This window comes from Trichomycterus rosablanca, chromosome 13, assembly GCF_030014385.1.
Source record: "Trichomycterus rosablanca isolate fTriRos1 chromosome 13, fTriRos1.hap1, whole genome shotgun sequence".
NCBI lineage: Eukaryota > Metazoa > Chordata > Actinopteri > Siluriformes > Trichomycteridae > Trichomycterus > Trichomycterus rosablanca.
In genome coordinates, this window is record NC_086000.1 from 36,363,387 (window position 1) to 36,386,815 (window position 23,429).

The window sequence follows — 23,429 nt, forward strand, 5'->3', positions numbered from 1 at the left end:
ACTGAAGGAGGGTGAAATCACATCAAATCAGATAAAAGTCATACGTTATCATTTATACACACTTTCTGAGCAGTTTATTAGGAACACCTAGTGAATATTTCACTAATCATCTGGTGCCAACAGCGTCAAGGGCCTTGCTCAAGGGCCCAACAGTGTCTGCTTGGTGGAACCCGGGTTCAAACCCTCAACCTTAAGATCAGGGGTGCCCAATACTCCAATCACGATCTACCAGTCAATGGCACAGTGCACGCTGGTAGATCGCACCACATTCAAACAGGTCAACGTGATCGACATGAAATGTGGCCACTGTTTCTTAAAGCAGCACTAATCTAGAAAGTTTTCATTCATCAGTAGCCAGTTTGCGCCATTTTTGCATTTTTCCTCTTGAAAGAGTCAAACCAATGAAAAGAGTCAAACAAACCTAAAGAGTCAAACCAACGGAGTCAAACCGACGGAAAGAGTCAAACCAACAAAAAGAGTCAAACCAACGGAAAGAGTCAAACCGACAAAAAGAGTCAAACCGACGGAAAGAGTCAAACCGACATAAAGAGTCAAACCAACTGAAAGAGTCAAACCAACAAAAAGAGTCAAACCAACTGAAAGAGTCAAACCAACAAAAAGAGTCAAACCAACTGAAAGAGTCAAACCAACTGAAAGAGTCAAACCAACGAAAAGAGTCAAACCAACTGAAAGAGTCAAACCAACAAAAAGAGTCAAACCAACTGAAAGAGTCAAACCAACAAAAAGAGTCAAACCAACTGAAAGAGTCAAACCAACTGAAAGAGTCAAACCAACAAAAAGAGTCAAACCAACTGAAAGAGTCAAACAAACCTAAAAAGTCAAACCAACAAAAAGAGTCAAAAGCAACAAAAAGAGTCAAACCAACAAAAAGAGTCAAACCAACAAAAAGAGTCAAACCAACGGAAAGAGTCAAACAAACCTAAAGAGTCAAACCAACGAAAAGAGTCAAACCAACTGAAAGAGTCAAACCAACAAAAAGAGTCAAACCAACTGAAAGAGTCAAACCAACGAAAAGAGTCAAACCAACTGAAAGAGTCAAAAGCAACAAAAAGAGTCAAACCAACAAAAAGAGTCAAACCAACAAAAAGAGTCAAACCAACGGAAAGAGTCAAACAAACCTAAAGAGTCAAACCAACGAAAAGAGTCAAACCAACTGAAAGAGTCAAACCAACAAAAAGAGTCAAACCAACTGAAAGAGTCAAACCAACAAAAAGAGTCAAACCAACTGAAAGAGTCAAACCAACAAAAAGAGTCAAACCAACTGAAAGAGTCAAACCAACAAAAAGAGTCAAACCAACTGAAAGAGTCAAACCAACAAAAAGAGTCAAACCAACTGAAAGAGTCAAACCAACTGAAAGAGTCAAACAAACCTAAAAAGTCAAACCAACAAAAAGAGTCAAAAGCAACAAAAAGAGTCAAACCAACAAAAAGAGTCAAACCAACGAAAAGAGTCAAACCAACAAAAAGAGTCAAAAGCAACAAAAAGAGTCAAACCAACAAAAAGAGTCAAACCAACGGAAAGAGTCAAACAAACCTAAAGAGTCAAACCAACGAAAAGAGTCAAACCAACTGAAAGAGTCAAACAAACCTAAAAAGTCAAACCAACAAAAAGAATCAAAAGCAACAAAAAGAGTCAAAAGCGACAAAAAGAGTCAAACCGACAAAAAGAGTCAAACCAACTGAAAGAGTCAAACAAACCTAAAAAGTCAAACCAACAAAAAGAGTCAAAAGCAACAAAAAGAGTCAAACTGACAAAAAGAGTCAAACCGACGGAAAGAGTCAAACCGACGGAAAGAGTCAAACCAACAAAAAGAGTCAAACCGACGGAAAGAGTCAAACCAACAAAAAGAGTCAAACCGACGGAAAGAGTCAAACCAACAAAAAGAGTCAAACCAACGGAAAGAGTCAAACCGACAAAAAGAGTCAAACCGACGGAAAGAGTCAAACCGACATAAAGAGTCAAACCGACGGAAAGAGTCAAACCAACAAAAAGAGTCAAACCAACTGAGAGTCAAACAAACCTAAAAAGTCAAACCAACAAAAAGAGTCAAAAGCAACAAAAAGAGTCAAACCAACAAAAAGAGTCAAACCAACGAAAAGAGTCAAACCAACGGAAAGAGTCAAACCAACGGAAAGAGTCAAACAAACCTAAAGAGTCAAACCAACGAAAAGAGTCAAACCAACTGAAAGAGTCAAACAAACCTAAAGAGTCAAACCAACGAAAAGAGTCAAATCAACTGAAAGAGTCAAACCAACAAAAAGAGTCAAACCAACGGAAAGAGTCAAACCAACAAAAAGAGTCAAACCAACTGAAAGAGTCAAACCAACAAAAAGAGTCAAACCAACAAAAAGAGTCAAACCAACTGAAAGAGTCAAACCAACTGAAAGAGTCAAACCAACAAAAAGAGTCAAACCAACTGAAAGAGTCAATCAAACCTAAAAAGTCAAACCAACAAAAAGAGTCAAAAGCAACAAAAAGAGTCAAACCGACAAAAAGAGTCAAACCGACGGAAAGAGTCAAACCGACGGAAAGAGTCAAACCAACGAAAAGAGTCAAACCAACGGAAAGAGTCAAACCAACAAAAAGAGTCAAACCGACGGAAAGAGTCAAACCGACAAAAAGAGTCAAACCGACGGAAAGAGTCAAACCAACAAACAAAGTCAAATCTAAACTGACAAGACGTCAAAATAATCTCTGATTACGGATTGCAAACTGCCTCCTTAAATACCCTTAAACAAGGTTCAGCTGTAGAGTTCAGAGTTCCAGGGTCCAGGAGCACATAGAGGCTGGAATCCTGACACATTCGTATGAAGTCAAGCGCCTCTGCTGGACGTTTTCGGAACATGCTGGCTGAGGAAAGTGTGGGCACCCCTGGTTTACACTGATACCTCTTGATGGGACCAGAGCCCTAACCAGTGAGCCACCACCGCTGTGAAGAATCCTTTCCTTACAGCAAGCCGAAATGGAACCAGGGATCTTCAGATCTTCAGGCTGACGTTCTACCTGACTAACGTGAGTTCTTTCATCAGGTATCACTGATGTGTCGACTCTGGATGATGAAACCTGGCAGCTTATTTCAACAAAAGCATCACAGCGCGTTTTTGTTCTTCTCACCTCAGGCTGTAGAGAACGTGGCCGTCTGGGAAGACTCTCAGCATGATGTTCTCGGTGGTGGTGTCATGGATGAAAGATCTCTTCGAGTGAACGAAGAACACGTCCGGCACCCAGATCTTCTTGACCAGGCGTCCGTCGAACGTCATGCTTTTGTTGGTGGTGCTGATGAAGGACAAGCGCTCGTCTTTCCAGTAGTGTCTAAGGTACAGGGTCATGGTGAAGTCCTGTACGGTCAGAACACCAGCATTTAGCTCTAAATATTCTAACTTCTGAACTATTACGCTGTAGGACCAAAAGTATTTGGACACCTGACCATGAGCTTGTTGGACGTCCCAATCGTATTAAAATAAAGTGACCTGTGTGTGATCTTATGTGATGTGCAGACCTAATGTTGATGTTCCAGAGCTGTTGAGTGGGTTTGAGGTCAGGGCTTTGTGCAGCAACCTGGCAGTGGTGGGGCTTGAACCAGCGACCTTCTAATTACTAGTCCAGTACCTTAACCACTAGGCTATGTAGTGTATGTTTTTGATGGTCTGGATTGTCTCGGGTTCATTTATTTCTGTTTAGATACATGAGTTTCATCATGGTGTCGACATGCAGACGTTTTTATGTTGAAGTTTGTGACACCGAGAACAAACGGAATAAAGATTAAAGGGACTGGAACCGAGTGCCTCCCGAACAGACGTGCACCAATCATTAATTTAGGATTTATTTACATCTCTTTACAGCTTCTTTACAGCTGACGGTTGATTCACGCAGATGTGAATTCCCCATACTATTTATTACCGCCTACATCCTCCGTACTGATCTGAGGGCTCAGATCACAGACAGGAACGTCAGATTATTATTTCATCTGTAAACCTCGCCAGCCGTACGGGATGTAAACATGCCCCATATAGCCAAAATTATGTAGACACCTGAGTATAAATATACACTGATCAGCCATAACATTAAAACCACCTCCTTGTTTCTACACTCACTGTCCATTTTATCAGCTCCACTTACCATATAGAAGCACTTTGTAGTTCTACAATTACTGACTGTAGTCCATCTGTTTCTCTGCATGCTTTGTTAGCCCCCTTTAATGCTGTTCTTCAATGGTCAGGACCCCCACAGGACCACCACAGAGCAGGTATTATTTAGGTGGTGGATCATTCTCAGCACTGCAGTGACACTGACATGGTGGTGGTGTGTTAGTGTGTGTTGTGCTGGTATGAGTGGATCAGAGTTTTTAAATACCGTGTCCACTCACTGTCCACTCCTACTTAGTTGGTCCACCTTGTAGATGTAAAGTCAGAGACGATCGCTCATCTATTGCTGCTGTTTGAGTCGGTCATCTTCTAGACCTTCATCAGTGGTCACAGGACGCTGCCCACGGGGCGCTGTTGGCTGGATATTTTTGGTTGGTGGACTATTCTCAGTCCAGCAGTGACAGTGAGGTGTTTGAAAACTCCAGCAGCGCTGCTGTGTCTGATCCACTCAAACCAGCACAACACACACTAACACACCACCACCATGTCTGTGTCACTGCAGTACTGAGAATGATCCACCACCTAAATAATACCTGCTCTGTGGTGGTCCTGTGGGGGTCCTGACCATTGAAGAACAGGGTGAAAGGGGGCTAACAAAGCATGCAGAGAAACAGATGGACTACAGTCAGTAATTGTAGAACTACAAAGTGCTTCTATATGGTAAGTGGAGCTGATAAAATGGACAGTGAGTGTAGAAACAAGGAGGTGGTTTTAATGTTATGGCTGATTAGTGTTTACAAAATGTTCCTCCAGTTTTTTTGGAAGGCTCTACATCCTGTCTGTGAAAATATTTGCCCATTTATGTTGTATGAGAAGCCCTGGTTGGTACACACTGCTGTTCCTTTTTTATTTTTTTCTCCAAAAATCCAACCCATGTACAACCCCAGATCAGAAAAAGTTGGGCGTTTCTTACATTGACTTTGACTTTTATTTGATGTCAGACAGGATGAACCTGAGATATTTCATGTTTTATCTGCTCAACTTCATTTCATTTATTAATAAACATCCATTCCTGCATTTCAGGCCTGCAACACATTCCAAAAAAAGTTGGGACGGTAAAGCATTTACCACTTTGTAATGTTGCCGTTCCTTTTCACCACTTAAAAGAGGTTTTGGCACCGAGGAGACCAAGTGATTTAGTGTTTCAGCTTTTATTTTGTCTCGTTCTTCCTGCAAACACGTCTTAAGATGTGCAGCAGTACGGGGGGTCAAAATTCTCCACACGTTCTCTATCGGGGACAGATCAGGACTGCAGGCAGGTCAGTCCAGTACCCGTACCCTCTTCCTCCACAGCCACGCCTTTGTAATGTGTGCAGCAGGTGGGTTTGCAGCGTCTTGTTGAAAAATGCTGGACGTCCCTGGAAAAGACGACGTCTTGAAGGCAGCACATGTTGCTCTAAGATCTCAACGTACTTTTCTGTATTAATGCTGCATCACAGAAGAGGAAATGACCTTTACCAAGGGCACTGACACGCCCCCATACCATGATAGACCCTGGCACTGACACACCCCCATACCATGACAGACCCTGGTACTGACACACCCCCATACCATGACAGACCCTGGTACTGACACGCCCCCATACCATGACACACCCTGGTACTGACACACCCCCATACCATGACAGACCCTGGTACTGACACACCCCCATACCATGACAGACCCTGGTACTGACACACCCCCATACCATGACAGACCCTGGTACTGACACACCCCCATACCATGACAGACCCTGGTACTGACACGCCCCCATACCATGACAGACCCTGGTACTGACACAACCAATACCATGACAGACCCTGGTACTGACACACCCCCATACCATGACAGACCCTGGTACTGACACACCCCATACCATGACAGACCCTGGTACTGACACACCCCATACCATGACAGACCCTGGTACTGACACACCCCCATACCATGACAGACCCTGGTACTGACACGCCCCCATACCATGACAGACCCTGGTACTGACACGCCCCCATACCATGACACACCCTGGTACTGACACACCCCCATACCATGACAGACCCTGGTACTGACACACCCCCATACCATGACAGACCCTGGTACTGACACACCCCATACCATGACAGACCCTGGTACTGACACAACCAATACCATGACAGACCCTGGTACTGACACACCCCATACCATGACAGACCCTGGTACTGACACACCCCCATACCATGACAGACCCTGGTACTGACACGCCCCCATACCATGACAGACCCTGGTACTGACACGCCCCCATACCATGACACACCCTGGTACTGACACCCCCCCATACCATGACAGACCCTGGTACTGACACACCCCCATACCATGACAGACCCTGGTACTGACACACCCCCATACCATGACAGACCCTGGTACTGACACACCCCCATACCATGACAGACCCTGGTACTGACACACCCCCATACCATGACAGACCCTGGTACTGACACACCCCCATACCATGACAGACCCTGGTACTGACACAACCCATACCATGACAGACCCTGGTACTGACACACCCCCATACCATGACAGACCCTGGTACTGACACACCCCATACCATGACAGACCCTGGTACTGACACACCCCATACCATGACAGACCCTGGTACTGACACACCCCCATACCATGACAGACCCTGGTACTGACACACCCCCATACCATGACAGACCCTGGTACTGACACACCCCATACCATGACAGACCCTGGTACTGACACACCCCCATACCATGACAGACCCTGGTACTGACACACCCCATACCATGACAGACCCTGGTACTGACACACCCCATACCATGACAGACCCTGGTACTGACACACCCCATACCATGACAGACCCTGGTACTGACACACCCCATACCATGACAGACCCTGGTACTGACACACCCCCATACCATGACAGACCCTGGTACTGACACACCCCATACCATGACAGACCCTGGTACTGATACACCCCCATACCATGACAGACCCTGGTACTGATACACCCCCATACCATGACAGACCCTGGTACTGACACACCCCATACCATGACAGACCCTGGTACTGACACGCCCCCATACCATGACAGACCCTGGTACTGACACGCCCCCATACCATGACAGACCCTGGTACTGACACGCCCCCATACCATGACAGACCCTGGTACTGACACACCCCCATACCATGACAGACCATGGTACTAACACACCCCATACCATGACAGACCCTGGTACTGACACGCCCCCATACCATGACAGACCCTGGTACTGACACGCCCCCATACCATGACAGACCCTGGTACTGACACGCCCCCATACCATGACAGACCCTGGCTTTTGGACTTGTTGCTGATAACAGTCTGGACGGTCTTTTTCGTCTTTGGTCCGGAGCAAATCCCTTCCAATCTTTCTTTGAGGTTCATTGTTTTTAAACATTTTAATCATTTTCTCACACATTTGTGGACAAACTGGATCCTCTGATCATCTTTTCTCATCAGAGACTCTCAGCCTTTCCTGGATGCTGCTTTGTACCAAACCATGATCACAATCACCTGTTTAAAATCACATCATTATTTAGTTGTTTCACTTCATTACTAGCCCTAAATTGCCCCCGTCCCAACTTTTTTTGAAATAAATGAAATGAAATGAAGTTGAGCAGATAAAACATGAAATATCTCAGGTTCATCCTGTCTGACATCAAATAAACGTCAAAGTAAATGTGAAAAACTTTTTCTAATGTGGGGTTGTACAGTAACTTCGTCGTTTAATTTCGTGGCATTGTCTCTGACCCAAGAACCCCAAAAACTGCCAGAAGTTCAAAGTGACCATGTTTACATCACACAACTTTGAAGCTGTTGTTCCAGAAACACCCCCTGCTTCAAAATCTGCACCACAAAGTTTGCTGCTGATCCTGCGAGCAAAGGAAATGCACGGTGGCTTCAAAAATCTGGGCCTCAGATGATGTTCCACCTTGCATTTTACCCCCCCGCTTTCTCCCAATTTAGAGTAGCCAATCCGCTGCTGGGGACCCCGTCGGCATCCAAGGAGGGTGTTTATTCGACTGCACACGTGTCCTACCAATCCCGTCTTATTCACCCGTACTTCGGTGGAATTGCACGTGAGGTCGGCTTTGCGTACGGAGAGCCACGCCCAGCTCTACCCACTAGACTACCACCGTACTGTCTATGTACCAGACTTGGCATAGTTTTACTGCACCCTCCTTTTCCTATCCGGGCTTGGGACCTGCACTGAGAGCGCACTAACACGTGTGCCTACCAATGGCTAGGCTGTTTCAGCCACCCCCCCAACTCGGATATTAGCCAATCATTTCTATGCAGATACCCGACTGGCCGATAGCACCGCTAATATTTGAACCCTGGATCTCCAGTCCTCCAGGTTTTGCGTACGGAGAGCCACGCCACGATCTCTGCGCTCCTTTACTTTACATACAGGCACCCTGGGCGACCAAGGTCCTTAGACAGCGTTGATGACCCCACCCCTTATTACTTCGGGGTTTCCCACCCAGCAGACTGGAAGCCGACTTTTGCCTGCTAGAGGGCGCCAAGCTGACCGGTAGCAGAGCCAAGATCCGAACCCGGGAGCTCATCTTTTGACTAAGAACTCTACAACGTAATTATATAGTAAAAGGTCAAGAGTAAAGTTTCTGACCCACCATGTCCACTTCTGAGATGCTGTCCAAGCTCTCCACCTGCACGTCCACACCAACAGGAATCGCTGGACCTGCAATCAAACACACACACACACACGCACGAGACGTCAATCATTCAACCACTACAGTTCACACAGGGCTCTGAGGATCTCATAATGTCTTGGATGATTTACTCTACCTGGCCAAAAGTATGTGGACACCTGGTCAAAGCGCCTCACAATTGTGACTATACACCGATCGGCCATAACATTAAAACCACCTCTACACTCTACACTCACTGTCCATTTTATAAGCTCCACTTACCATATAGAAGCACTTTGTAGTTCTACAATTACTGACTGTAGTCCATCTGTTTCTCTGCATGCTTTGTTAACCCCTTTCACCCTGTTCTTCAATGGTCAGGACCCCCACAGGACCACCACAGAGCAGGTATTATGTAGGTGGTGGATGATTCTCAGCACTGCAGTGACACTGACATGGTGGTGGTGTGTTAGTGTGTGTTGTGCTGGTATGAGTGGATCAGACACAGCAGCGCTGCTGGAGTTTTTAAATACCGTGTCCACTCACTGTCCACTCTATTAGACACTCCTACCTAGTTGCTCCACCTTGTAGATGTAAAGTCAGAGACGATCGCTCATCTATTGCTGCTGTTTGAGTCGATCATCTTCTAGACCATCAGTGGTCACAGGACGCTGCCCACAGGGCGCTGTTGGCTGGATATATTTTTGGTTAGTGGACTATTTTCAGTCCAGCACTGACAGCATTGCTGTGTCTGATCCACTCATACCAGCACAACACACACTAACACACCACCACCATGTCAGTGTCACTGCAGTGCTGGGAATGATCCACCACCTAAATGATACCTGCTCTGTGGTGGTCCTGTGGGGGTCCTGACCATTGAAGAACAGCATGAAAGCAGGTTAAAAAGCAAGTAGAGAAACAGATGGACTACAGTCAGTAATTATAGAACTACAAAGTGCTTCTATATGGTAAGTGGAGCTGATAAAATGAACAGTGAGTGTAGAAACAAGGAGGTGGTTTTAATGTTATGGCTGATCAGTGTATACAATGCAAGCAATTGAAGGTTAAGGGCCGTGCTTAGGGGCCCAACAGTGGCAACGTCATGGTGGTGGAGCTTGAACCAGGGACCTTCTGATCACTAGTACATTACCTTAACCATTTAATTAATTAAATTTAATTAACCTTTAATAGACAGTAGGCCTTCCCTAAACTGTTCCCACAAAGATATTATACACTAATATACTAAAATTTGTATTTCATTCCATGTTCATTTCTACCATTGTTTTCTCCTGGTCAGGGTTGTGGTGGGTGCAGTTTTCTATTAAAAAACAAGGTGCAAGACACCTCAGACAGGGCACCAACCCATCACAAAGCTTTGGCCTTCCACCTCCTGAGATATAGCCGATCGTGTCTGTGTAGGCAACCGGCTGGCTGGTAGCACATGATGAAATTCGAACCCGGATAACAGACCACCGCACCACCCTAGATGCCGCTTATGTAGGAGTGGTCGAAGTCAGAGCGCAGGGTCAGCCATTGTACGGCGCCCCTGCAGAGAGGAGAGAGGATTAAGGGCCTTGCTCAAGGGCCCAAAGGGCTCAACCTTTCAATCGGTAGTCCAAAGCTGTAGCCACTAAGCTACCACTGTACTGTCTATGTACCAGACTTGGCATAGTTTTATAGCAGCCCTCGTATTCCTATCCGGGCTTGGGACCTGCACTGAAAGCGCACTGACAAGTGTGCCTACCAATGGCTGACTCAGACATTAGCCAATCATGTCCATGCAGATGCCCGACTGGCCGATAGCACAGCTAATATTTGCACTCTGGATCCCCAGTCCTCAGCAGTAGTAGGTGAGCGTACTGTACCACTGTGCCACCAGGGCACCACAAAAAAGGGCACCAGGAAAAAGATTTAAGTGCAGGTTATGATCTCAGATCACCGAACTTCAAAGAGATCAAAGCAGCTTCCATCACTCACCAGATCAGACTGGTGGATAAATTGACACGTCGATATGGTTTCACACAGCAGTGGAATCGGAACTCAGATCTTCACCGTGTAGCCTGTAGCTCTGACCCCATCAGATTACCAGACACGGTGGATGGAAGATCAAACCTGATGCTCTCAGGGACATTAAAACCAGTAAACACCAGCAATCTCACATCATTAAACTGGGAACTTACTGACCTCTTTAATAGAAACACAACTAATGCTGGGTAGAAATTCCCTTAAAAACACTGTACATTAGATTTTGGTCCATGTGACATGACTGCATTGTGTAATTTATGCTCTGTAACGTGGTCAGGGTCGCGGTGGGTCTGATTGATTGAGCAAAAGGAAGGAAACACCTTTAACAGGTCGCCAGTCCATTACAGAGGAGTCGCACATACACACACACACACATTTCAAGGACTTAAAGGAAACCGGAGCACCAGGAGGAAACCCACACAGACACAGGGAGAACATGCCAACTCCACACAGAAAAGACCCTAGCAACCTGGTTGTCTAATCAAACCCAGGACCTTCTTCCTGTGAGGCAACAGAGCTACCCACCCTGCCACTGTGCTGCCCCGGTACATACAGTGCCTTGCAAAAGTATTCAGCCCCCTTGAACTTTTCAACCTTTTGCCACATTTCAGGCTTTAAACATAAAGATATGAAATTGTAATTTTTTGTGAAGAATCAATAACAAGTGCGACACAATTGTGAAGTGGAACGAAATTTATTGGATATTTTAAACTTTTTTTAGAAATAAAAACCTGAAAAGTGGGGCGTGCAATATTATTCAGCCCCTTTACTTTCAGTGCAGCAAACTCACTCCAGAAGTTCAGTGAGGATCTCTGAATGATCCAATGTTGACCTAAATGACTGATGGTGATAAATAGAATCCACCTGTGTGTAATCAAGTCTCCGTATAAATGCACCTGCTCTGTGATAGTCTCAGAGTTCTGTTTAAAGCGCAGAGAGCATCATGAAGACCAAGAAACACACCAGGCAGGTCCGAGATACTGTTGTGGAGAAGTTTAAAGCCGGATTTGGATACAAAAAGATTTCCCAAGCTTTAAACATCTCAAGGAGCACTGTGCAAGCGATCATATTGAAATGAAGGGAGTATCAGACCACTGCAAATCTACCAAGACCCGGCCGTCCCTCTAAACTTTCAGCTCATACAAGGAGAAGACTGATCAGAGATGCAGCCAAGAGGCCCATGATCACTCTGAATGAACTGCAGAGATCTACAGCTGAGGTGGGAGACTCTGTCCATAGGACAACAATCAGTCGTACACTGCACAAATCTGGCCTTTATGGAAGAGTGGCAAGAAGAAAGCCATTTCTCAAAGATATCTATAAAAAGTCACCTGGGAGACACACCAAGCATGTGGAAGAAGGTGCTCTGGTCAGATGAAACCAAAATCGAACTTTTTGGCCACAACGCAAAACGTTATGTTTGGCATAAAAGCAACACAGCTCATCACCCTGAACACACCATCCCCACTGTCAAACATGGTGGTGGCAGCATCATGGTTTGGGCCTGCTTTTCTTCAGCAGGGACAGGGAAGATGGTTAAAATTGATGGGAAGATGGATGGAGCCAAATACAGGACCATTCTGGAAGAAAACCTGTTGCAGTCTGCAAAAGACCTGAGACTTATCGGAGATTTATCTTCCAACAAGACAATGATCCAAAACATAAAGCAAAATCTACAATGGAATGGTTCACAAATAAACGTATCCAGGTGTTAGAATGGCCAAGTCAAAGTCCAGACCTGAATCCCATCGAGAATCTGTGGAAAGAGCTGAAAACTGCTGATCACAAACGCTCTCCATCCAACCTCACTGAGCTCGAACTGTTTTGCAAGGAAGAATGGGCAAAAATTTCTGTCTCTCGATGTGCAAAACTGATAGAGACATACCCCAAGCGACTTGCAGCTGTAATCGCAGCAAAAGGTGGCGCTACAAAGTATTAACGCAAGGGGGCTGAATAATATTGCACGCCTCACTTTTCAGTTTTTTATTTCTAAAAAAAGTTTAAAATATCCAATAAATTTCGTTCCACTTCACGATTGTGTCCCGCTTGTTGTTGATTCTTCACAAAAAATTACAATTTCATATCTTTATGTTTAAAGCCTGAAATGTGGCAAAAGGTTGAAAAGTTCAAGGGGGCTGAATACTTTTGCAAGGCACTGTATCATCTATTCTATATCCTAAATGCTCTGTGCACTTTAATATGTAAGATTTCAAAGCAATATGAGGCAACTAACAGAGGAAACCCACACTGACACAGGGAGAACATGCCAACTCCACACAGAAAGGACCCTGGCAACCTGGCAGTGGAATCGAACCCAGGACCTTCTTGCTGTGAGGCAACAGAGCTACCCACTCCGCCACTGTGCCGCCCCGGTACATATCAGCTGGGTATAAGTAGCCTAGTGGTTAAGGTACTGGACTAGTAATCGAAAGGTCACTGATTCAAGTCCCACCACTGCCAGGTTGCCACTGCTGGGCCCTTGAGCAAGGCCCTTAACCCTCAATGGATTAGACAGTATACTGTAACAGTGCTGTAAGTCGCTTTGGATAAAAGCGTCCGCTATTTGTCAAAAACGTAAATGTAAATGCATACCATTTGAAGGCAAGCCATAGCCTAGTGGTTAAGGTACTGGACTAGTAATCAGAGGGTCGCTGGGTCAAGTCCCACCACTTCTAGGTTGCTGCTGTTAGCCCTCAATTGCTCAGACTGTATACTGTCACTGTACTGTAAGTCACTTTGGATAAAGGGGTCTGCTAAATGCCAAAAATGTAAATGTAGATGTATCCAAAAAGCTCTCACTTTCATTTGTAAGATTTCAAAGCAACACGAGGCAACTAACAGAGTTCTAGGTAGGACAAATGCCTGAATCGTGAGTGCACTGGCTTTCTGTAGCCACATGCATCAGGTATAATAATGTGCACTAAATTAAGAAAGTTCGTTATTAGTTATTAATACAAGGAGTCGCAACAGCAGTCACACTTTTTGGTCCTGCACTAATATCAGACGGGATACCAGATTGGTTCCGTGTCACGCGCCATCCGATCTCGAAATCAGACGAATCAGATAAAGCGGGATCGCGGGTCCTGAGCGAAATCGATACGAGCAGAACTAATCAACCCCCCGCTGCTCTGATCGGCTGTCTGAAACCTCGGCGCTGACCCCGACTGGAATCGATGCCGTGTACGGATAACATACAGACGGAATTCTGTCCGGACCAGAATCTGACTGTCTCACTTACAAAAGTTGGGACAGAAGAATCTGTGTGATCTGTGTTGATTCTCTTGAAGCTTTAATGATCTGATAAACGTAGAACGCAGGCATTAAATTCTAAACGTGTTTACATTTACAGAATACAGTCAAGTTCATCAGTGAGAACACTGGAAATCTTTTCTCTCTACTTTAATCAGTTAATTAACAAATATTTATTATTTATTTATTTTTTAGGATTCTTTTTGTCTCCTTTTCTTTGATTTCCCCCCAATTTTCTCCCCTAAGTTACTCGTATCCAATTACCCTGATTGCGTTACGCTTCACCTCTACCGACACAACCCTCCACTGCTGACCGAGGAGCTTCGCAACCGACACACGCCCCCTCCGACACGCGTGCAGCACCGACTGCATCTTTTCACCTGCACGAGGCGAGTTCATATGCGGATCAGCCTTGTGTACGGAGAGCCACACCCTGATCAGCGTTATTCCTCAACTCAGCCAGCAGAGGTCCTGATTGCACCAGTTATGAGGAATAACATCATAACATCATAACATCATCCCACCCTGAACAGCAGCCAATCGTTGTTCATGTGGCCGTGACACGAAGCTTGAAAGAAACTCCAGCGTCCTGCACAGAGCCCTGACCTCAGCACCACTCAACAGCTCTGGAATAAACTGGAACATCAACATCAGTGTCCAGCCGTGCAAATGCTGACATCTTTTGACTGAACGGGCACAAATTCCCACAGACAAGCTTCAAAGTCTTGTTGGAAACCTTCTCAGAAGATCACGTAGACGTCACTCTGTTTTAAAAGCATGTGTTTAACAAGCTCACATTCAGGCTGCGGAATGTGGCCTGGACAGAAGCTGCTGGGTTAGAAAGGGCGTGGCTGCCAGATGGAGAAATTAATCGACTGTTTCAATCTTCACCAGGACAAAGAGAAAGAAATGAGGAGACTGCTGTGATTCAGCAAACGCAGAGCTGTGCCCGAGCCACCCTAACATCTGGAACAGCTGTTTGTTAGCGCTGACGTCCTGCTGTGTCCATGCAAAAATCATCAGAAATGTAAAAAACACACTTTGAGATGCTTTGAGATGCTGAGCGCTATTAATTTTACCTTATTTAATTTAATTCCTTTATATCCATTATACTCAACATCAGCAGATATAATATTGACTCGCTTTTTGCTGCTTTAACAGCCTCAACTCTACTGAAATGAGTTTTCACTTGATTTTTTCTCGGTGGCACAGCAGTACTGGACACTAGCCCCTTACTGCTAAGATCTAGGGGTCCAGGATTCGCATCTTAGCCGTGCTATCAACCGGTCAGGCGTTGCATGGACAAGATTGGTTACCGTCCAAGGAGGGCTTGAAGGTCACGCACATAAAACACTGGTTTCCAGTCTTTCCCAAACACAGACTGAGAGCTCTCCAGATTAATTTAATCTTTTTACAATATTATGTACAGTAGATGCTGAAAGTTATTAATAATCGTGCATTAAGAAATGTGTTTTTGATTGACTCTGATTGACAATCCTCTCACTAAGTTTGGCGCAGTCTTTGGTGGATCCCTGGGTGTCCAGGGTTCGCATCTCAATTTTGAGATCGGATGGCGCGTGACACGGAAACTAAACTGATAGCCCGTCAGGTACCACTGCAGGACCAAAAAGTGTGACTGCTGTTGAGACTCCTTGTATTAATAACTAATAACGAATTTTCTTAATCTAGCGCACATTTTTATACCTGATGCATCCGTTCACTCACAGTTTGGCCTTTCTAGAACTCTGTTAGTTGCCTCGTGTTGCTTTGAAATCTTACATATTAAAGTGCACAGAGCATTTTGAATACATCTACATTTACATTTTCGGCATTTAGCAGACGCCCTTATCCAAAGTGACTTACAGTACAGTGACAGTATACAGTCTGAGCAATTGAGGGCTAACAGCAGCAACCTAGAAGTGGTGGGGCATGAACCAGCGACCCTCTGATTACTAGTCCAGTACCTTAACCACTAGGCTATGGCTTGCCTTCAAATGGTATGCATTTACATTTACGTATTTGACAAATAGCAGACGCTTTTATCCAAAGCGACTTACAGCACTGTTACAGTATACTGTCTAATCCATTGAGGGTTAAGGGCCTTGCTCAAGGGCCCAGCAGTGGCAACCTGGCAGTGGTGGGGCTTGAACCAGCGACCTTTCGATTACTAGTCCAGTACCTTACCCACTAGGCTACTTATACCCAGCTGATATGTGCCGGGGCGGCACAGTGGGTAGCTCTGTTGCCTCACAGCAAGAAGGTCCTGGGTTCGATTTCACAGCCAGGTGCCAGGGTCCTTTCTGTGTGGAGTTGGCATGTTCTCCCTGTGTTTTGGTGGATCCCTGGGTGTCCAGGGTTCGAATCTCAGAGGTGCTTTCGACTGGTCGGGCATCTGCATGGGCATGGTTGGCTAACGTCCAAGGAGGGGGGTGGGCAAAACAGCCTAGCTAGTGGGAGATGCACTTGTCAGTGTGCTCTTAGTGCAGGTCCCAAGCCCGGATAGAAATAGGACGGTTGTGTATATAAGGACCAGATCTTATGTGGCGATGCCTGAATACGGGGCCAAAGTTATATCTGATTTATCTGAAGAGATGCTGGATGAGGTTGAGGTCAGAACTCTATGGTCAGGACATCTAACATCATCATCATCTGTTCCGCTTATCCATTCAGGCTTGCGATGGCAGCAGTCTACCAGCTCCTCTGGTGGGATCCACAGGCGTTCCAATGCCAGCCGGGAGATGTAATCCCTCCAGCGGGAATAAACGTTCACTTGGGATCCTTATGATGGCCAAAAGTGTGTGGACACCTGACTATGAGCTCAAAAGAGCGCTTGTGAGATCAGACCCTGATGGGGTTGAGGTCAGGGCTTCTTTTGATCGTTTGATCATCAAACCATGTCCTTAGTGTTTTCATGTTTACTATGGTAAAAATCGGGTGAGGAGCTCAGCAGTACGTGAGGAGCTCGGTGTAGAACCGCTGCTCCTTCGTATGGAGAGGAGCCAGTTGAGGTGGTTCGGGCATCTGATAAAGATGCCTCCTGGACGCCTCCTTTTGGAGGTATACCAGGCACGGCCGACTGGGAGGATTACCACCGTGCCGGTCTTCTACGCACCTATTGGTCCTAAATTGCCAATCACTTGGGATCCTTATGATGGCCAAAGGTGTGTGGACACCTGACTATGAGCTCGGACATGTGAGCTGTTGTAAATTGCGCCCATTCGGTCAAAAAAGCACTTGTGAGGTCAGACCCTGAAGGGCTTGAGGTCAGGGCTTCTGTGCAGACCTTGTGACCTTGTTTGGCACTGGGTAGCAAAGTGGGTAGTGCTGTCACCTCAGAGCAAGAGGGGCCTGGGTTCGATTCCCCTGTGTGGAGTTTGCCTGTCCTTCTTGCGTCCATGTGGGTTTCCTCCGGGTGCTCCGGTTTCCTCCCACAAGTCCAAAGACGTGCAGTCAGGTTAACTGAAGTGTGTGTGTGTGTGCGCTCTGCCAATGAACTGGTGACCTGTACGAGGTGCCCAATAAATCAGACCCACCGTGACCCTGACCAGGATAATAGTAACGGTAAAACAGACAGTGAATGAATGAATCCAAACTCAATAAACTCAACGTGTCTACATACTTTTGGCCACGAATCTGACCCGTGTGTGATCGGTCATATTATGAAATCCAAACGATTTTAGACTCTTCGTATACGTGGCGCGTCGGAGGATTATCCAGATTACCACCGCGCCGGTGCTCTAGGTGTCCCGGTTGGTCCTAAATTGCCCAAATTATGCCGGACGCTGGTGAGGTACAGACGCCTACCGAGCGTAAACACGCTAAATAAAACCAAAACAGCATTAAAACCAAACAAATAAAAGACGACGCTGTATGTTCTCCTGCTATCAGGCTGTGGCCAGGCTGCGTTCAGCTGATAAAGCCACGTGAATTCCCAGCATGCCCAGACAGCCACCGCTGCACGCCGGAGACGGACCCGGAAAGATCAGTGGATTCGCCGCCGATCCTTTTCCATGCCCCCCCCCCCGTTACCTCTCCGCCAGGTATGTACCGTCACGCAAATCAAAACAAGAAGCTTTCATCAGGCGTGAGGTTCTGAGCCAAACGAACATCAGAGAAAACGATTTTTTATCTGCGTGTACAAATCAGGATTAAAAAAGTAAAAAAACGCGTTACCACCAGGCGCGGAAGATAAAAGCTAAAGCTAAGCTGAAAGTGTGTGTGTGTGTGTGTGTGTGTGAATTCGTACATACAGAAAAAACACCAGACACAGCTTCATTTACATTTTCAGCAAAGCGACTTACACAGTGAGCGGAACACGATGAGCAATTGAGGGTTAAGAGCCTTGCTCAGGGACCCAACAGTGGCAACTTGGTGGTGGCGGGGCTTGAACCGGCAACCTTCTGTTTACTAGTCCAGTACCTTAACCACTGAGCTATCACTGGCTTCATAATAACCCAATTCCAGAAAAGTTGGGACATTTTGTAAAAGGCAACAAAATAAAGAATCTGTGATGTTTTAATTCTAGGGATGTAACGATGCACCACAAGATGGTTAATAACCGATTCACAAATTCCACGATTCAAATCGATTTGACATGTAAAATGAATCGATATTCACTTTAAACAGCAGAGGGCACTGGTGCTCTACACCTCGCCTGGTTGCCAGATTCTGGGTTTTTCAGCCAAATTGGGCTTAATAAAATAAAAGGACGTTCATTATTTAGATAAATAAAAGATAATCACAAATACAGTATTTTATTTTATTTTTTAAAAGAAATATTAAAAGGAAACTTTGTCATAATTTGTCTTGAATTTCAATTTCAAAAATCTGGAAAAAATCGTATCGTGAACCCAGTATCGTGAATCGCATCACATCGTGGGTAGAGTGTATCGTTACACCCCTATTTAATTCTCTTGAATCTTTACTGCTGTTTTACTGCTAAAAGTGGAAAGACGTAACTGGACGTCAGTTGGTTCTGGGAATGGCATTGAGTTTTAAAGACGTTGAGTTTTAAAATATTTTTTCCCATAAGAATGTTTGGGGAACCTGCTAATGCGTCCATGAGCACGTGGAGCTGCAGATATTTTAGTCTCATGTAAAATAATGAGGTTTTTAACACTTAAACACTGAAAATAACACAAATATAATATAAACACTGAAATATAATAAAAGCTGCACTTTAGTTTTACTTCTTTATTGTTTCCTGACGCTTCTTAATCGTGGAGATGCTAAGTTAAGTTTTGTAACAGTGCACAAAGCTTAACGTGACTTACTGTAGTAAAACAGCGAGTGAGGAATGTGATGAGTGGAGGAACTTATGAGCAGTAATAATGAAGAGAAGTTTAGTGCTCCTGTCTCCTTTTACTACATTAAACCACGTTAAGCTTTATTTTGAACCAGAAGCGTTTTAGACTCTGGGAGAAGCTGATTCTGATTCTCACCATTTCTCAGAAGCTGGAGCTGTAACACAAGTTTAAAAGTGAAACAGGGAGGAAAATCCAGATAAACACAGATACATGTGGAGCTGTAACCCTGGATCTGATGCTTATTTGTCTCATATTCGCACATTCATTACATTTTACCGCACCGCTCAAGCCGAGCTCTGAACAAAGTGGCTGTTCTTTGTTAATTTAAAATTAAATGAATAAATAAAAAAAGCTCGAACTTAGGGTACAAACTTCTCCACGATGTGTTTTGAGTTTCAAATAGATTAGGGGACATCGAGTTACAAGGTACCACTGTACTTGTACTTGTACTGTACACACTGATCAACTTCATTATATTTTGTAAATATAAACACATTTAAAATTAGATTTCTGTAACATACTTCAAAAAAGTTAGGACGGGTTCGTGCTCCCCCTGTGTTCCATCAGCTTTCTTATTAATTCCCCTTTTTAATACTTTGAGAACTGAGGAAACTAATTGTTTCAGTTTTGTGAGTATTTTTCTCCATTCTTGCTTGATATGAGACTTCAGCTGCTCGACAGTCTGTGGTCGCCGCCATCTGATTCTCCTCTTCATGATGCGCCGTATATTTTCCATAGGAGACAGATCGGGACAGCAGGCAGGACAGTCAAGCAGACGCACTCTGTGCAGAATGAAGCCTGGTGTCGTCTTGCTGAAATAATTATGGCTTTTTCCGGAAAATACGCCACCTTGATGGCAGCACGTGTCTCTAAAATCTCAGTATAAGCCTCAGCATCAGTCGTACCTTCACACGTATGCAAGTCACCCATCTTTTGCCCTTTCCGCTGATAACAGTCTGGACGGTCCTTGTCACAGAGAACTCAAAATCAAGCTGAACCGTGGACCTATTTGACCACAGCACGTTTCCACTGTCGGTCCATCTGAGATGAGCTCAGGCCCAAAGAACACTGCTTTCGATTGCATTTCTTGATGCAGCGGTGGACTGTGTTGAGTGACAAGGATTTTCTGAAGTACTCCCGAGCCCATGTAGATATAGTTACCATAGTAGCATGACGGTTTCTCACACAATGGGCTTGAAGGTCACTCAAATTCAGTAGTTGTTTCCATTCCTGCCCTACACACACTAAGATCTCTCCAGAGTCCCTGAATCTTTTTACAATTTTATGTACGGTAGATGGTAAAAGATCTAAATTATTTGCAATCTTTTTTTGCCTCTGTTCCAACTTTTTTGGAGTGTGTTGCCAGCTGTCCAAACTTTCCTGTATAATGGGTAGGGGTGCCAAAATAGTGACTGATTGGCAGAGCTGGGATTTGAACCCGTAACTGTAGAGTTCCACCCAATGTTATGTTATATTACTACTATAGAAATCTGCTTATTGGCTCATAACACCAATAAATATCAAAGTCAGATACAAGTCAGATGTTTTAGCCACACTTATTGCAGGTGGTTGGTAAATACGCTTCCAACATTGATGGCGGAACAGCCGAGCCATCGGTAGGTGCACTTGTCGGTGCTCTCTCGGTGCAGGTCCCAATGAGGCGCTTTGCATTGTAAACATAACTGACCAGCTGCCAGTAAACAAACAGGAACGGTCACGGAGCGGTCAGTAACGGTCTCACCTCCGAAAGCTGGTCTCATGGTGAAGTCGTGATCATCCACTCTGAGCAGCTGCTCCGTCTTCAACTTCCTGGATTTGGTCCCGTCTGGAGGCTTCTTCGTCAAAGGACTACGACAGAACAAGAACAATCATCATTAGGTGATCCTACATACACTGCATGGCCAAAAGTATGTGGACACCTTTCCTTATCTTTAAGTTCCTCTTCCAGTGTTTTAAAAGGTCTTCAAACCTCAAATAAAATAGACGATAAGCTTCAGACTTTGTGTTTAGGGAAGGTTCCTTTTCTATGGCCCATATGAATAAAGCCAGATTATTAAAGTTATTATTACTATTACAGTTTCTGTCTATCTATCCAACTGTCTGTCTGTCTATCTACCTATGTATCTGTCTGTCTGTCTGTCCATCTATCTATAATATCTGTCTGTCTATCTATCTATAATATCTGTCTGTCTGTCTGTCTATCTGCCTGTCTGTCTATAATATCTATCTGTCTGTCCATCTATATATAATATATGTCTGTCTGTCTGCCTGTCTGTCTGTGTCTGTCTATCTATTTATCTATAATATCTGTCTGTCTGTCTGTCTGTCTGTCTGTCTGTCTGTCTAACCATCGATCTTGAACAGCTCCCTGACCTCGACCCTACGATATCTTTGGGATGAATAGCAACACTGATTGTGAGCCAGGTCATCTTGTTTAACATCACTGGTTAAAAGTGTTTGAAATGTTCTTATGGCTTATTAGGCACAAATCCCCATAGTCACTTCCTTTAGCCATTTCCACTGAGATCTGTAGATATCAAAATACTTCCACTGGACATGTGACAAGTGTTTTTCACATTTAATACAGCAGATACTTCTGACCTGCGTGGTCAGTCTGATTAAGACGTTTTTCTGTCTGTGCTGTTATTAGATATAACAGATCATTAGTGTTTTTCGCTGACCACAGGTTGCTGAGTAACAGTCCTCTCAGATCTAGCAAGCCTGCTGAACCATCACCATCATCACTGAACAGTGGACAGATCGGTCAGTATGACTCAGCTGACTCGTGTTGGCCAGACTCTGAAGTCTCTGACTAACTCTGGACTCGTCATCGCAGCGAGGCCACAATTTCACTCCGGTCTGACGCCAAAGCTCGTCCTACAACACCTACAGGCTTCGTTCTCTTTAACTCCACATTAACTCACGATGTACAGATTTACAGCGACAAGGCATAACATTATGACCACCGACAGGTGAAGTGAATAACACTGATTATCTCTTCATCACAGCACCTGGTAGTGGGGGGGGGGGGGCAGCAAGTGAACATTTTATCATCAAAGTTGATGTTAGAAGCAGAAAAATGTGAGGATCACCAAATTGTGATGGCTAGACGACCGGGTAAGAGCATCTCCAAAACTGCAGCTCTTGTGGGGTGTGTCCTGGTCTGCAGTGGTCAGTTTCTATCAAAAGTGGTTCAAGGAAGAAACACTCATTGATGCACGTGGGGAGCGAAGGCTGGCCCGTGTGGTCCGATCCAACAGATGAGCTACTGTAGCTCAGACAGAAAGGTGTCAGAATACACAGTGCAGCGCAGTTTGTTGCATATGGGGCAGTAAAAGGGGGACCAACACAATAATAGGAAGGTGGTCATAACGTTATGCTTCATCGATGTATATCTGCGTTCAGTAATAAACCCTGTTCTCTCTCGGTGTGCTTTATTTTCATCTGTGCGGTGCTTGATTCGGTTTGTTTTCACTTTTGATCAGACACTTGAGATGATTAATACACATAAAGGAGAAAACTTTATTATTATTATTATTATTATTATTAGGGCTGGCACCGATCCGATACTCTGTATCAGTGTCGGTCCGATATTGGCCCAAATCACTGGATCGGATATCGGAAGGAAAAAAACGTGTAATCCGATCAGATACTGTTGCTTAATGTAAATAACACTTAATGTAAATAACACTTAATGTAAATAACACTTACTGTAAATAAGACCGTTCAGAAATAAACACACTGATCTACTTCAACTTTTAGCATTTTAAAAAATCATCTACTACTGCCACATCTAAACGCACTGTTTTACGGCGTGTCATCCAAAGTGTCTACAATTGGAAGATGTGGATGTCAATCAAACGCGGTGGACCAATTAGAATTGAGGCGGTGCTTGGTTAAGATTTTCTTTTAAAGTTCTGTCACGTTTTTAGATGATTAAAACCTGCTGGATTTTGAAGAGGACGTCTGTGGCTAAACGGGAAACGGTGCAGTTTGTTTTATTTC

At 44.7% G+C, this 23,429-nt stretch overlaps 1 protein-coding gene across 1 annotated transcript in view; it reads right to left on the minus strand.

Annotated features, from left to right (window-relative positions):
* gabrr2a (gamma-aminobutyric acid type A receptor subunit rho2a) overlaps nucleotides 1-21,199 on the minus strand; it is a 33,374-nt gene extending 12,175 nt beyond the window's left edge. The window contains exons 1-3 of the mRNA XM_063007047.1: nucleotides 21,166-21,199; nucleotides 8,824-8,891; nucleotides 3,137-3,360 (exon numbers count right to left, since the gene is read on the minus strand). Of these exons, the coding sequence (XP_062863117.1) occupies nucleotides 3,137-3,360; nucleotides 8,824-8,891; nucleotides 21,166-21,184 (311 nt within the window). The 5' untranslated portion in view covers nucleotides 21,185-21,199. The remainder of the gene's footprint in view (nucleotides 1-3,136; nucleotides 3,361-8,823; nucleotides 8,892-21,165) is intronic.
* Between the last annotated feature and the right edge of the window lie 2,230 nt (nucleotides 21,200-23,429).